Genomic DNA, 15,453 nt, shown 5'->3' with positions numbered 1-15,453 from the left:
CTAGTGGAAACTACAGAGGAATGAAGCTGATGAAGTTATGGGGAAAAGCTGAGGTCATTTGTGAACAACATTACAGTTTCATGCAGAAAAAGAACCACAGATGTCACATTTGCTTTGAGGATGTTTCTGGAGAACAGAAAAAGATCAGATGGAGTTGCGTCGTGTTTTTGTGTGAATGACGGAGTACAGAGAGAGGAGCTGTGGTCTGTGTGAGGAAACCTGGAGTGAAGAAGTTGTTCAGGACATGTTTGAGGGTCAAAGATCAGCTTTGAGCTCCTGTGGTAATGGACAGACGGACAGAGGAGGTTAGAATCTCTGTGGACCATGATGTTTGCAGGTGACACTGTGATCTATAATGAGACCAGGTAGCGAGTGGAGGAACATCTGTAGTCGGCTGCAGCAAGACGGCGTTTCCCTAAATGAGAGGAACTCGAGTGGAAAAGGTGAAGAAGGTGGAGGACTTTCAGTTCTTAGAGATAACAGTCCAGAACAACTGATCTGATAGAGAGACAGGAGGCAGAACTGGATGAGATTAATAAGAATGGATTAGAAATGAATCCATCAGAGGAACAGATCATGAAAGATGTTTTGGAGAAATTCAGGGAAGCAGATAACGATGGTTGACAGGAGGAATAGTGATGATTTTGGTGAAGAGAGGCTGAGGTTGGAGCTACAAGAAGAGAGGCCCAAAGAAAGACCAAAGAGAGGTTTGTGGATGTTGGGTATGAAAGTTGTTGGTGTGACTGAGACGAATGGAGATAACAAGGTTAAATGCCAGATAGTTTGCTGTGGCGCCCCCTAAAGGAAGCAATTGAAAACAAAGAAGTGAAATCTTTTAATGCTAACTATTTGATTTATAAAGCACTCATTCCACTGTAGGCAAAACATAAAATGTGGTGGCTATAGACTCTAAAAGAAATCTTAAATATCTTAGACTAAATGTACTTTTTATATAGAGCTTTGAAAGCATTAAATTGTCTAAATTCTGTCAATTTTTATCATGTCAACTCAAAATAATCTTCAAGACAAATGTGCTGAGGTCCTAAACTGCTGGTTAATTTCTTTTCAGCTAATGTACCTAAGTGGAAACTGTAAATAAAATTTGGGGAAAAAACTGAATTAAATCAAAGTAATGTTGAGCTTTAACCCTCTGGAGCCAACGGATGCCAACATGATAAAACTCAGTCTGAAATAATCTTTAACTTATTTGAAAATATCATGTGAATGGCATTTTATGGAATTACAGATATAATATGACATTTATTTGTAGTTTTGGATAAAAGCGATCTTGTATTTTAACAAATAAGGCGGAAGATAAACGTCAATCCGACGGCTGCAGCGCAGAATGAAAGACCCGCTGGGGTAGGCGGAGCCTAACAGAGCTGTCTGCTATCAGAAAACGAGGAAACTGATCTTTTTTTTATTTTTTTTATTTTGGCATTTGGACCAACATTAATTTTCTACAATAACGAGCATTGGCGTTGTCTAAAAATTGCGGAAACTCGGCGGTTCACTACAAAAGCCCCGCCCACCGACGTCGCAGGAGGTGAGCAGTTCACAGAGGACAGACACGCCCCCACCTGTGAGCAGATTCCATCCAAGCAGAATGCTTAAAATCCAGTTAAATCAAACTTCTTCAAAAAACATATTTTATTATTTTCCACAAACACCACAAGGAAAACTTATGAGAGGGGAAAAAAAGAAAAAAAAAACAGAATTTAAGGAAAAATGTCAAATTCGAGAGAGAAATTCTTATTTTTCCAGACGGAATTTTCTGTTTTTGCGTGTTTTTATGTCTAGTGTATGGATACAACATGGAACAATGTCCAAATAAAGGCAGTGTCACTGGTGAGGTTGTGCTGATTAACATGATACCAAATAAACAAGGGTTAAAGAAATACTCCAGTGAAAATTAGTTTTTTTTTGTGCTTTTTTTTTGTTGTTTTTCTAATTTTGAAGAAAATTAAGCTTAAAATGACATTTTTGAGTATTTCTTTATTCAAATTGTTGTGAATCATGAGCAGATTAAAAAAAAAATGCTGTTTGAATAAGAGTTTGTTGAACCTACGCTGAGTGGACCACAACCTCCCTGCTCTGCTCCATTCTGATGCATCTACTTATATTGTGTTTAGCTGTCATCTGGCTCAAAATGACTTTCTGTTCAGCTTTCCATAAAGCTCAGCTACTCCTGATTGTTTTCTGTTCATCTTTTGTGTTTTTGTCAGATGTCGACCAAAGTTCCAGCCTTTTTAAAATCTTCATCTTCTTCATTTTTTAGGTGAACACGTTAAAGTCGGCTCTGGAAGGAGTGGAGAAAGAGCGCGACTATTATTTTAGCAAACTGCGAGAAGTAGAACTTCTGTGTCAGGAGCAGGGTGAAGAAAACGCGCCGTTTGTTGATCGACTGATGGAGGTTCTTTACGCTTCAGACGAGCAGGTCAGTGAATTTCTTCAGACGGATCAGAAGAACATTCAGATGCTGCTGGGGAAGAACTGAGCCTTTGTGCGCGATCACATGTCTTTAAATTTAGACTCTGAGTAATTTTGTTCCTTGTTTTTGAAGGATCGAGGGGAGTTGGCCGAGGGTGAAGACAAGGATGAGAACCAGCATGAAGAGGGACCAGATGATCAGCAGGAGGAACAGGATGAATATTGACTGCCAGCATTCCTCTCTGCCACCACACCCCTCTTTTTAATATGTGAGAACTCTGACGTTTTTCTCATGGTGCATTTTTTCTTTTTTTCTTTTTTTGACCCCTTCCAAGACCAGAAACACATGAAGAAAGCTCCTGACCAGAAGTACCATCACAGATTTCTCTTTTTTGCCCCCCCCCCACACCCTGCTCACTGTTTAGTGTTGTGACTTTTGGTAAGCTGCTGTGATAGCTTTGTGTTGGTGGTCTCCTCCACTGACAGACAAGCTCCGACCATCATTTTGGAGTGGGTGACAAGTCCATTCAAACCTGTTGTCGATGTGATGAAACTCTAAAGTTAAATCAGGTAAAACGGTACCTGACAAGTGCATATGTTATGTTTGTACTTTTTTATTTTTAAATTTTGTTATTTCAAAGATCAATATTCATCACAAGAATGCAATAAGCAAAGCCCTGGAAGGGCGTACAGTAGCTCTTATTTAACCTTTTCCCATGAGTTGCACTGACGTTGACTCTTTTATTGGACAATCTGTCCATAGCTGTATTTATTATTGTTCTTAAGCCTTAGTAATAGTGCAAAAATCTGTATCGCATCTTCTTGAATGAGGACAAGGTTTAAAATTATTAATGAAACATTAGAATGCCAACTTATATCTGTTTGGCAGCTTTTCCTCACCAGTGGTTTTCAGGTTTTATCGGTGTGTTGGACAATGTTATTCAAACTTTTGCAACTTGGTTTAGTGCTAGCCGTTTATTTGCTATAAAAAGGAGCAGTTATTATTCTGGACTAGTCTTACAAGGAACAGCATTTTAAATGTTTTTCTCTGCTGTAAAATGTTTTCACCGCTCAGACTTCTGCCATTTTTTTTTTTTTTTTTTTTTTTTTTNNGCCACAGGTCTTAGGGAGTCTGTTCACTGAGCAATTTGCCTCACTATATTCCAGTAAGTACATTGTATACCCTTTATTATTGCATTTACTAATAATGAACTGGTCAGTGCACCAAAACGCTTTAGTTATATATTACTGTGTAAATGAAAAAGGAATGTAAACATGTACTGTCAATAATAATGAATGGTAAATATGTTTTTTTTTTCCATGTCCCACTCATTATGCATTCCCTGAAAAATGTGTTGCATGTGTGCATTTTTATTTGTGAATAAATTGACCTGCTTTTTACATATTTAATAAAAAAATAGACATGTTAAATGTGCTTGTGTATGTTTAACCTGCTATTTGAGCGATGTTTAGATCCAGATGGTTTTGCTGTAATAAAATTGCATTTTGAGTCCATGGGGAGTTTGTCATGTAACTCCAAACAGACATGACGGAGTAACCACGTTTTTTTGAGGACGGCGTATACCGGTAGTTGAAATGTGTACGCTTTTTTTCCTTCTCATTTAACCCTCTGATTTATGATTCAGACTGTTTAAGCAAAATTATATTTAAAAATGGGGGCATTTACAAATAAGAATTTCAGTGTGGATTAAAGTACTTAAAAAGCAGTAACTCTAAACGTAGCCGCCTTTTCCGGCGCATTATGAAAGTGAATCGAACGCACCCCTCAACGGAATCCACGAGAAGCGGCGGAAGTTGTTTAAATAAAGTTAACTTTATTTATAAAACAAAGTACGAACCGCTAACAGTGTGTTTTAAATAAAGTTAACTTTATTTACAAACATTGAAAGCAACAACTACTGACAAAAACGGCAAATTTGTTTCAAATATGTTGACTACAACACGTTATTCGGGCTTATGAACAACGGGAAACGTCAACGCTTTTTTCATGTCTTCAAGAAAGGTAAGAATGCTGCTAACTGTCTGCTAGCCGGGTTTTGCTAACAGGCTAATAACACAACTCCGCTCCCACTCAATTTACTTTTTTTTTAAAATGTGGCTAGCTACTATCACTCTCTCTGCAAACGTAAAATAAGACAAATTATGCAACTTATGTCAAATATATATTTTTAAAACGGCCCGCTCTGACTTGTTTTATTGTCCTCGTTAGCGTAAAAGGTACTCTAAGGACCTGAAGTGTGTGTTTTTCCCTGATGACACCAAAAATGGTCTTCAAAAAAGGGGAAACGGGACTCCATCGATTTCATCCGCTTTATCCACCAAAAGTTGGGAGAAGTGTGGCGAGAGTTTTCTGGAAAGTCCGGGGATAAAGGTGAACACATATTGGAGCAAGATGACCGTGAATGCATCATTTTACAGTGACCACATATTGGAGCAAGATGACCGTGAATGCATCATTTTACAGTGATCTCCAACCCTGCTCCTGCTTGTTTTCCAGACATTATTATTCCATACCATCACTAGACCTTTTGTTTATCCATGAAATTAGATTTTATTTAACCATTTTTAACATGTTTCAGTGTTTTTGTCTCTTTTATTACTTCCCAGACACAAACCAACAACAACAGACGCCACTTCGAGTCTGTTTCTGTTAATGTTTCTTTCTGATGCACCATCTACAGGAGATGTTATCATCTCACTGTTTCTTATTTTGTACATTTTTTAACTTCTAATCTTAGCTTTATTTGGAAGGATCTGGACTGAATTGAACTTGTGAAGTAGCTAAAGAAAACGGTAAAACAGTTGAAAAAAGTCATAATTTAATTAAAAAAAATACTTGACAAAACACTCAATAAATATAAATAAGGCACCCAGAATTTATTTGGTTATTCAGAATCTTTAATCATTTGATTAATTGAATCTGTTGTATTGTCTGGCACACAAGTAGGTTTTGAAGGACCAGGGTTGGATCTTAAAGTTCCTCCCATATACATTCCTGGTCTTTTAGTTATTTCTTACAATAATTTGTTTGTCGTAGGACCTCCAGCCATTGAGGAGAAATCCATCTGTCATCAGAAAACTCTCTGAGTCACCTGCTCCTGGTATTATTAATATTATTATTTTTTTTCTGTTTTTGCTTTTTTGCAGTCAATGTTTGTATGGATATCAAATATTTTCTGGATCTCAATTGGAAGCATTGAAACTGACCTAAAATTTAATTTAAAATTCAGTTTAGAAGTTTTTGCTGTGCGATTAATTAACCAAATAATTTGTATTTTCTTTTGACGTCTTTGTCTGTTTGTGTCTTAGAGCAGAGCAGGCCTTCTCTGCGTGTTGAAGATCCTGTTCATATAACTTGGAGCTCCAGCGACTCTGATCAGTCGGACAATGAGTCCCGGGAACAGCAGCAGACTCGGTGTGTTTCACAGAAGCAACAGCCGAGTCGGAGACCGGCGAAGCTCGTGGCTCCGATCAAGTCTTATGCAAGCATGCTGAGCGAGTTCACTCCTGACAAAGGTGACAGAAAAACTTCTGAGAAGCATTTTAATATCTGATGTATTCAGCAATAGAAATGTATCTTTTTGAACTTAATGGAAAAAAAATAAAACTTTTTCTTGATATTCTAAGCTTTACATGTTATTCTGTATATATTGCAAATGTATCACAGAATTAGACACATTTTTAACCTCTTGAAATGATTCCAGCTTTGCTACTTTGTGTTTTTCATATAGATGCAAGTATTTATTTATTATTACTTAAAGCAAACCTTTTAATGGGATGTAAATACACTTGTATTACATTTTGGTTGAGAAGTAGATCCTTTTTCAGAGGAGTTTCCCATCAAAATGTCTTCAAAAATACTGTAGTCAAATCATCAATAAAACTAAAGTTTTCTCGGTAGTAATGCTTAATTATTGGTACCTCATTTTCTTTGATTTGTGACAACAACCAATCAACCTGTAAGGTAAAGCTCAGTGTTTTTTCCTCTTCAGATGACCTCCCTGTTATTGACACAGACAGTGATCTGGAAGACTCAGACTGTGAGTCACAGTCTGCGAGAGAAAAGACTACAGAGACTCCTCACAAAGATTCAAATGTAAGTGAATTAAAACTAACAGATTTTAAACTAATTGTTGGCCTTTACATGCATCATTTGGGGGGGGCAAATTGAAGTTAGGATTCACCACTAAACTGTTTTTCTAAGACAGGTAAAGTTAAAGTCCCACTAAATGTGTTCTCCGCATTTGACCTATCCCCTTTGGGAGCGGTGAGCTGCAGACACAGCCGCGCTCGGGAACCATTTGGTGGTTTAACCCCCCAGTCCATCTCCTTAGTGCTGAGTGTCAAGCAGGGAGGCACTGGGTCCCATTTTTAGAGTCTTTGGTATGACTCGGCCGGGATTTGAACCCACGACCTTCCAATCTCAGGGCGGACACTAACACAAGGCCACTGAGCTGGTTAAATGGGTCAGTCCTCGTCATCTGACATCATGAAGTCTATAAACTTTGTCATTTTCATGGAAAAAAACCCACCTGGCAGAACCTGTTTTTAGTTTTGTTCATCACTTCTTCTGGTTGTCTTTAAAGTCAACCAGAAGCTGCTGCGCTTTTATTTCTTACTAATGTGAACTAGTGTGTAAATAAAGCAAATTAGGACTTCAACTTTAAGTGAATCTGTTCACTAGTTCTACTATCGGGTGGATTCAACTCAATTTTCATTCATCCAGGTGAGATTGTCTTGAGTCACAGTATCTGTGAAATGTTTTGTTGTTCATCCGGGTGTCTTCTTCATCATCCACAATGCTGATGTTCAGAGGAACCGACTGAGCAAATCCAGGCTGTCATTTTTTTAACGGACACAAGAGGGAGCTATAACCCTTTGAAATGACATTTTTTTTCAATAGAAACAGTCCATTTTTGTGTAGACTTGTTTTAAAATATTTTTTTAATGATTTTGTTGAAGTTTTGAGAAACGTCTTATAGTTTAATTGCAAACACATTTACAAAGTTCTATGAAACATCAACTGGGGTGTTTAATAGCCAGGATCAGCATGTGCGTAAACAGGAATTTATCTGGTGTTGTTGTGCGTCGCTTTGAGTTGACATGCACTGATTTCCATCAGTCGGTGGGGATTCATCTCTATCGCCACCAGATGGAGGACGTCTTAGTGGTGCGCTGAGATCCTGACAGGCATCCAGCACTTTCTTTCTATTAAGATCTGTCAAAGTTCACACAGGAGAAGCACTGGCTGACAGAAAAGGTGTGTGCTCACAATTAACCAAGTCACAACAGATGTTTACAGGGTTCTGGACCGGCATGAAAGGAGGGGCGTCTCTCCGAACGATTTTCAGCGTTAAATAAAAAAAAAAAGAGTGTACACTTCCCCTTTAAAGTAGATAAAATGTTTATTTTTATGCAATAAATGCTTAAAAAGGCGATTCTTTTCTAAATCTCAGTGCTCCCTGGAGTTCATATTGTGTGAACCTTCATATAAATGTGTACCAAAGATTTGGACTAACCGTCTGGTCTCAGAAGTCATACAAAAACAATGTTTGTCAAGGGCAAGGCTGGCATGGGGAGAATGTTTAAAGGAGTGGTGAAGGTGTTCTCAAGCCTTTTTTTTTTTAATTCCCCGCAAAGCTTTTGACTGAGTTTCCAAATGTGGGCAAAGGACCACAGGGTTTTTGTGACATATCCTCACATTTGGCAGAATAATGCAGCGTCAGCCGCTACAACCCAGAAGCTCAGGAGGAAGCTCTTAAATGTGGAGGCTGAGAGGAAACTTGGTGACAGATTAACATCACTCTTGTAGACCCAGCTACTTCCTCTTGTCACCATTTTATTGTGCTGCTATAAGCTCTCTGTGGGGTCAGAGACGGTTTGAGATGACCTTCTTTTGATGCACCTGAACATGCTTGCGTTTAATTAGATCTTTCTTCTCACTCAGGAAGATTCTTAAACAGGTTAAAGTTTACAACTAGTAAATGTGTGGCTGGATTTTTACTTTTAAATTGCTGACAGTGGACAGGTGGAGCCACCAGGCCGACGTTTGCATTTTCCAAAGAGTGGCGAGCAGCTTGATCTGATTCGGCTAATACCCGTGCTAAAAGGGGTTAAAGGTCGCGGCGTCGCAGCAGGAACAGGATTATAAACATAGTTTTACTACTGTTTGTACAGAAAGACCTGAGAAGGCATGAGGCTGCAGAGAGCCGAGCGCTTACAATGCTTCCAGTGCAGAGTGAAAACATTTTTGAGCCAAGGCCAGGAACATAGTGTTCCTTTTTCTCTGTAGCTGGTTATAGTGTGACGTCTGCTGGCACTCTGCCCAGCAGGGTCAAGTTGATTCAAATAAAAAGAGCGCATTGGCTGACGGTGCCTGGTATGCTGGTCTTGTCTGCACATGACAAGAACTCTGGTTTGTTGGATTTTTCCATGTGAACAGACTCCCTCAGGTGCCTTGAGCTGTGACACAGCAAGAAAGTGAGTTTTCTTGCTATATCTTGTTAAATAATCAGCACCAGTGTTCCACATCCATCCAGGGAATTCGGGAGTTTCTTGATCAGTTAATTACTCCGTAATTATCACCTTTAAACTGGTACAGAATGTCAAAACCTTTTCAAATAAACAAAAACGATTCTTTTTTTTTTTGCTGAATTTTGTTGTGCAGGAGCCAGAAATCTCCAGTTATGCGTCCGACGGAGACGATATCGACAGCACCTTGGCCTCCAGCAAACTGGACTCTCAGAGTCTTTCTCTCCAAACTGTCGATGGCAGCAAGAGGTCAGTCAGTGAGTGGGTCAAATATGCACAGGCGATGCTGCAGACGCCTCAGAAGTCCACCGACAGGCGAGCCAGGACCCCGGAGGACTCCGCCAAAAAGAGAAGAAAGTTTCAAAGGTCCGAACATGCGGGGTGTTTATTTGGAGGCTTGCACCAACTAGGTGTAACACTGAGCCTTTATGTTTATGTATTACACATTACTGTACCAAAACATTCAAATTCATCCCTAAAACATTGGCTTTGTCCGAATACTTTGTGCACTTTAAAGGGTATTCTTCATTTTTATTTAAAATCGGGCCCCCTTTAAATTTCTCCCAAGTCTCAGTTAAAAACGTTTGTGCATCATTGACTATATATACATAACTGGACTGAATGACCCCTCCCCGCTCAAACAGGAAGTAGTTCCAAGTACCAAGAAGCCAAAATCCCGTAGACTTCTATAGAGAAAAAAAAAAACTATTACTTAGGGGTTTCGGGAAAAATCGGTTTGGCGATATATCGCGAAATGTTGTTTCCATTTATTTGAAATGCTGATGAGACGATATTTAATTATCATGAGCATCCTACAGAGTCTTACTTTTTCACCTAAATCCCTCACAGCTAGTTGGAAGCACAACACACTGAGCCTCTTTAAAGGGTAACCAAACAGGGAGGTTGGAGGCTGACTCCACCCACAGCCGAAATGTGAAAATCCAATCAGAGGGCTTAGGAGCGGATATGGAAATCATCACTGAAGCTGCAGATCATGATGTTAGACTTCTGAAGTGTACCTGCTTTGACCAATCACAAAATTCAACTGTAATACCTCATTTCCATCTGTAGGGGGCAGCACACAGATGGTTTTTGACTATTTTCAAGAATTAAACATTAAACAATTTATTAAAAATAGTCAATGACCAAGAGACAGCACCTTTAAACCCCCATTTATAGAAGTCAACGGCCAAAAAAAAGTTGATTTAAGGTTTGGTTACCATTTAAGCAGCTCCACATCAGAACAACACCAGCTTGTGTTAAATGTTCAGTCCACTTAAACCAGAGGTTTGCAACCTACGGCTCCAGATCCACATGAGGCTCTTTTATTTCTCCATGGTGGCTCCTTGGCCAAACCGAAAATAAATCATAGAGCTGCTGACCCAGCCATGTCGATCGTCAGTCAGCAGCTCACTGCTAAGAAAACAAGTAAACAAAGCCCGCAAACTAAGACTACCAAGGTCTAACACCAAACTAAAATAACTGAACCCAGCAGTGTAAGACTGCTGAGGGCAAAGAGGGGTAAAAGAACAAAACGTAAAAAAGCAATTTTTGAAGTAATGATTACTTAATTAGCATTTATTTAATTTAGATTAGTTAAATGTATATATTGATGGCTAAAGGTGGACATAGATGAATAACTATGTAGGTTTTTACATCCCTGTTGACCTGAAGACGTCTTGTTTGCTCAATGCTACCTCCAGAATGAACAGATTTTATATGCAAAGCAAAACTTTATAAAAAGTTTTGAGTTAAAATCATATATTATCTAATGCTGTACAACATTGGTTACTAGCTGCACTGAGATGGCACAGAGTATCTTTTATTTTTATAAGTTATTTCAGCTTCTGTCAAATATTTAATTCAATTCAATTCAATTCAATTTTATTTATATAGCCCAATATCACAAATTCAATTTGCCTCATTGGGCTTCATGCCTGTAGTTTTTACAGATGCACAGATGGAGTCATAAAATATGCACAATAGGTAAAAACTAAACAGACTATAAAGAACGGTCATCCCTGTCCTTAGACCCTCCCTCGCGGTAAGGAAAAACTCCTAAAAAAACCTGAGTCAGGAAAAAAAGAAGAAACCTTAGGGATTCCCACATGAGGGAGAGATCCCATCCCAGGACGGACAGGCGATACCAGAACGGTTAAAGAAAAGTTAGCTGATAAAATTTATAAAAAAAAATAATCATCACATTTTTAGAGATGCTCTTTTTGCTTTTGTTTGTGCCAAAAAATGGACTTAATTTATATTTATTGTTGGAAAAAAAAACTTAATGACTACAAATAAAAATTTCTCTAAGGCTAAAATAAAGCTATGCGGCTCCTTCTAGGTTTTGATCAGTAGAAAATGAGCCCAAATGTCTCTTTTACTGTTGAAGGTTGCCGATCTCTGGCCTTGGGGTTTTTGCTGTTAGGAGACATGAACTACTTAGTTTTTTATTAAGGATGGGTACTGAACTGAAACTCTATGCAAGTTGCTGCAAGTATCAAATAAAAATGTGGATTGTGGCAATTCGTAGTAAGTCACATAAGAGAGAGTGAAGCATTGAATATGTATTAATATTCAGGTGGAGGTTTTAAGTCATTCTCATAATGTGAAGAATCGTTCTGGTACCGTCTTGAGATCTATCGTGATATATATCATATCATGAGACTCGTATCAGGATTGCATCCCGACTCTTTCCAGTACACCCCCCCCCCCCATACTATCAGTCATTGTATTGGTCAGAATCACCATTCTTGTTCTGCTACCTTCAGATGTCTGAATAAAAGTATGTGGTTTTGAGTTGAACCTTCGAAACGCTTGTGACAGATTTCATGTAACCTGCTGGGATGTGGCCTTCCAACAAGCTCGCTCCTGATTGGTGAGAGTGGTCGCCATAGAAACGGTGATTCAGTTAGATTTTTTTTTGTAATTATCCAAGTTTTTGTCATTAGTATTTAGAGGATTCATACACATTTTTGTTAATATTTTCCTAAAAAATCCTAGAAACTGGATAGTCTATATGAACTTAATTTGGTTTGATCCAGAAATAAACTATTTTCTATGGGTGACGTCATTTGGTCCACTTCTCAGATCTAGTCAATAGTGTGGATCAATGCCCTCTATATATTTGTGAATATGGACCACAATGCATTGTGTTTTAATGATTTGTCATTACAAAAAATGAGTGAAATTCATGATGGTTTTTGTCAAATTTTCACAATTTTTAGGTTTTTACTTTAGCAAATTGGTGACGCCATATAAAAAAAAGTCATTATATATCAGTAGCAATTCATTTTAGCAATGATTCAATATTTGTGGTTAGCAATCCGATTCATAGTCGATATTGGTTCATTTTGAACAATCCGATTCACCGATCCAGGACGTCTTTACCCCAAACTTCCACCAGTTTGACTCATAGATAAATATCTGGTTCTGATCAGTGCAGGAGAAGTTTTCCAGATTCCTTCTACTTCTTCAAGATAATCAAATGTAAATTAAACATGTTAAAAAAACAACAAGTAAACATGGATTCATGTCAAATCCATTTACATTTTAGTTCCATAAAGTTCAGCTCACTGTTTTAGTGGAACATTCTATAATCACATACTTAATTCAGAGTTTCCACACATTGAACTGTAACGATGGTTGATCAGTTTTTGCTGTCATCACCTTAGCTGTCCGCTGAGAAAGTCGTTTTTACTTTAAAGTAAATTAAACTTACTTTGGCTTAATCCAAATAGTATTTTCCATATTGATTTATCTAATTTTGAAAATTTTTTTAATGTTATTTGCCGGTTTGATTCGATTCTGCCTCAGACAGAATAGAAACTGATTCATCGATTACTCCTATAAATTTACAAACTTTATTTAAAAACTCAAATTCCATTTGACTACTATTATATTTAATGGATTCAATGTGTCTTGTGTGCGTATAGTGTATGTATTAGTCCTAATATGTCTATATGTGACATTTATTTATGACATTTAGGAACAACTATAATGTCAAGAAGATAGCACAATTTTTAAATGTGTTTTCTAATCAATGAATATCTTAAATAGATTTGATATATCAATAGATTTTTATTTTTAGTCTTTTTTTCTGCTTGTTTTTTGACATTCCCTATCAATCAATTAATCAAATTTTAAATAGAAGATTAATTAAAGTTAGAAAATGTTTCCAGACTTTTTTTTTCTTTTACCAAATGATGAGTAAAATACTCAAAGAAACTGTATACTTTTCTTACTTTGCATAAATAGAATAGATTTATTAGTTATTGTCACATTTAAAGAGCTCACTGGACTGCTCAGTGCTTCATTCATACTGTTTCTACTAGAATAAAATTATACTTAGAGTTTAAGAATAAAATAAAATTTAAAAACAGATCAAATATGTATAAATAGTCATAACACAGTACTAAAAGTAAAAATAAATAAAAGTATAAAAGATAAAAGATAAAAGTGACAAATTATGACTACAAACATGACAATTGCATAATTTAGTTGTTGTTTTACCATAACATCATTTGTTCCTAAGGCAGATCTTAACATTTTAATTTTATCACTGATTTAATTTCTTTTATTCTTCTTTTAATCTAAAATAAAAACTGGACACGTTTACTGATACTTTTTCACAATCTGGAGTTTCTTTATTTCAAGAGCAGAGAATGAAACTACTTTGGATATTGTTTTATTACCTAAAAAGTTTTTGTTTGTTTAGATAAAAACGTCCCTTTTCAGAACACAATATTCCACATTGCTTCACAGCAAAACCAAACCTGCAAAGTTTAGAGAGAAAGCGAAGCTGTGCTGCTGTCTGCCGCGTGACTGTGATGTTTCCACTGCTCAGCCGCTGATGAAAGGGACACCTGGTGCCGTCAAGTGGGTGCTAAATGTCGTTGAAGCCCACTAAATCTGAGAGATGGCTATCTCCACCCTTTGACGGATTCCTGTCGGCACCAGAGCAACCTTTTCTCCAGTCGAGCAGTTTTGCGTCTGTGAGGTCACGAGCTGTGAGTTTATCAGGTTACATCATCTCCCCTCTGTTTGTGTATGTTTGTTCCACAGTGGAGGTCTGGCAGAGAGGCTCAACCGGCTCCAGTGCAGGCAGAGGTCAGCCATCAGTTTCTGGAGGCACGACGCGGCGGCAGCAGGTGATCCACGTCACACAAACCCTGTGCGCTCGGGTCACAAACCTCTCAGTCCTTTAATGCTAACACCGAACTTTCATGTGGGAGGATGAGGCCCTCGGAGCCTGTGATTGTTCGGAGGGGCCACACTGAGAGGGTTCTGGCTGCAGTTTGATCACGGCGCCTCTGAACGTGAACTCATGATGTAGGTGACAGGAAACTGCCTGCCTAGTTCTTTTTTTTTTTTTTCCTCTTTTCCTTTCCGCGGTGAACGAAACCACAATGTTTCCTAGTTGTTAAGCATTTCCTGATAATAGGACATAAACAGAGCTAAATGTGACGGTTGATTTGGGGGGAAAAAAGTTACTTTACTAAGTTTGTGGGCAGTTGGTTGCGTGTCTAGAGACACATAAGAACCTAAACCAGAAGTCTGTAACCTTGAGAGCAAAACGAGCCGCTAAAAGTTCAACCAGTTTAGAAAAAAAATCACTTTATTTATGTTTTTTGACAGTTAAGCCATTTGTTTGTAAAATGTAGCTCATAAATATTTACAGTAAATGAATTATAGTTGTACATTTTTTAATAAAATATGATACTCTTATTTTTGACAGAATCACAAGTACTTTCAAAATAAAACAGATCTGCTATAGCAAATGTGACAGTTTACAGATTTACAGAATTTAAGCAATTTTCTATCATTCTGACTTTTTTTACATCGTTCTTTTTAAATTGAATGTTAAGATGACAACAATTATGTAAATCCGGGCTTTTTTAGATCTATACATGCAAATGTAATCATATACTTTGACTAGTAGCTTCTGAACAACAACTAGATGAACATCAGATAACAAGAATATGCACTTTGCCTGTTTCAATACCTTATTTTGCTCACTTATCTGACATATAAAATCTAAAGTTTCACTCCAACCATATGTTTTTCTATTGTAAAATATGATTTTTAAAAGTATTTATTTTCAAGCTATGTGTCACAGGGTGTCTTTTATTTTGAAAAGTTATTTGAAACTCTATCAAAAGTTACAAGCTATTTCTTTGTTTGTGTTTTATTCCCAAAAAAAGAAGCAAAAAACTAATTTATACTCATTATAAAAGTAACAAAATCAAAATTAATCTCAGATTTTCCCCAGTGTGAATTGAGACTTTGTGCCTCCAATAGGGTCGTTGTCTGCAAGAAATTGACTTAATTGACTCTTTAAGCATTAAAGGTTGAAGACCCCTGCTTTAAGACAAAATCAAACCTTGTATTTAAGTATTTTCTCAATTTTTTTTTAGGAAATCTCTGGAAAAAATAGATTTTTGGAAACCATCTATGACTTTTTTTTTTTTTTTT

At 37.3% G+C, this 15,453-nt stretch overlaps 2 protein-coding genes across 5 annotated transcripts in view; both read left to right on the top strand.

The window, feature by feature from the left end:
* mapre2 (microtubule-associated protein, RP/EB family, member 2) overlaps positions 1–3,943 on the top strand; it is an 18,973-nt gene extending 15,030 nt beyond the window's left edge. For all 3 annotated transcript variants that reach the window (XM_024273993.2, XM_024273994.2, XM_024273992.2), the window contains exons 6-7: positions 2,279–2,437; positions 2,564–3,943. In XM_024273993.2, the coding sequence (XP_024129761.1) occupies positions 2,279–2,437; positions 2,564–2,656 (252 nt within the window). In that variant the 3' untranslated portion in view covers positions 2,657–3,943. The remainder of the gene's footprint in view (positions 1–2,278; positions 2,438–2,563) is intronic.
* A 133-nt stretch (positions 3,944–4,076) lies between these two features.
* The window catches only part of spidr (scaffold protein involved in DNA repair), a 60,256-nt gene continuing 48,879 nt past the window's right edge, over positions 4,077–15,453 (top strand). For both annotated transcript variants that reach the window (XM_036216399.1, XM_024273395.2), the window contains exons 1-7: positions 4,077–4,453; positions 4,661–4,822; positions 5,489–5,552; positions 5,761–5,967; positions 6,444–6,547; positions 9,119–9,348; positions 14,044–14,129. In XM_036216399.1, the coding sequence (XP_036072292.1) occupies positions 4,439–4,453; positions 4,661–4,822; positions 5,489–5,552; positions 5,761–5,967; positions 6,444–6,547; positions 9,119–9,348; positions 14,044–14,129 (868 nt within the window). In that variant the 5' untranslated portion in view covers positions 4,077–4,438. The remainder of the gene's footprint in view (positions 4,454–4,660; positions 4,823–5,488; positions 5,553–5,760; positions 5,968–6,443; positions 6,548–9,118; positions 9,349–14,043; positions 14,130–15,453) is intronic.

Source organism: Oryzias melastigma, linkage group LG17 (assembly GCF_002922805.2).
Source record: "Oryzias melastigma strain HK-1 linkage group LG17, ASM292280v2, whole genome shotgun sequence".
In the NCBI taxonomy this organism is placed as follows: Eukaryota; Metazoa; Chordata; class Actinopteri; order Beloniformes; family Adrianichthyidae; genus Oryzias; species Oryzias melastigma.
Note: the sequence above shows the minus strand (reverse complement) of the source record. Positions and strands in the feature narration are given on the sequence as shown.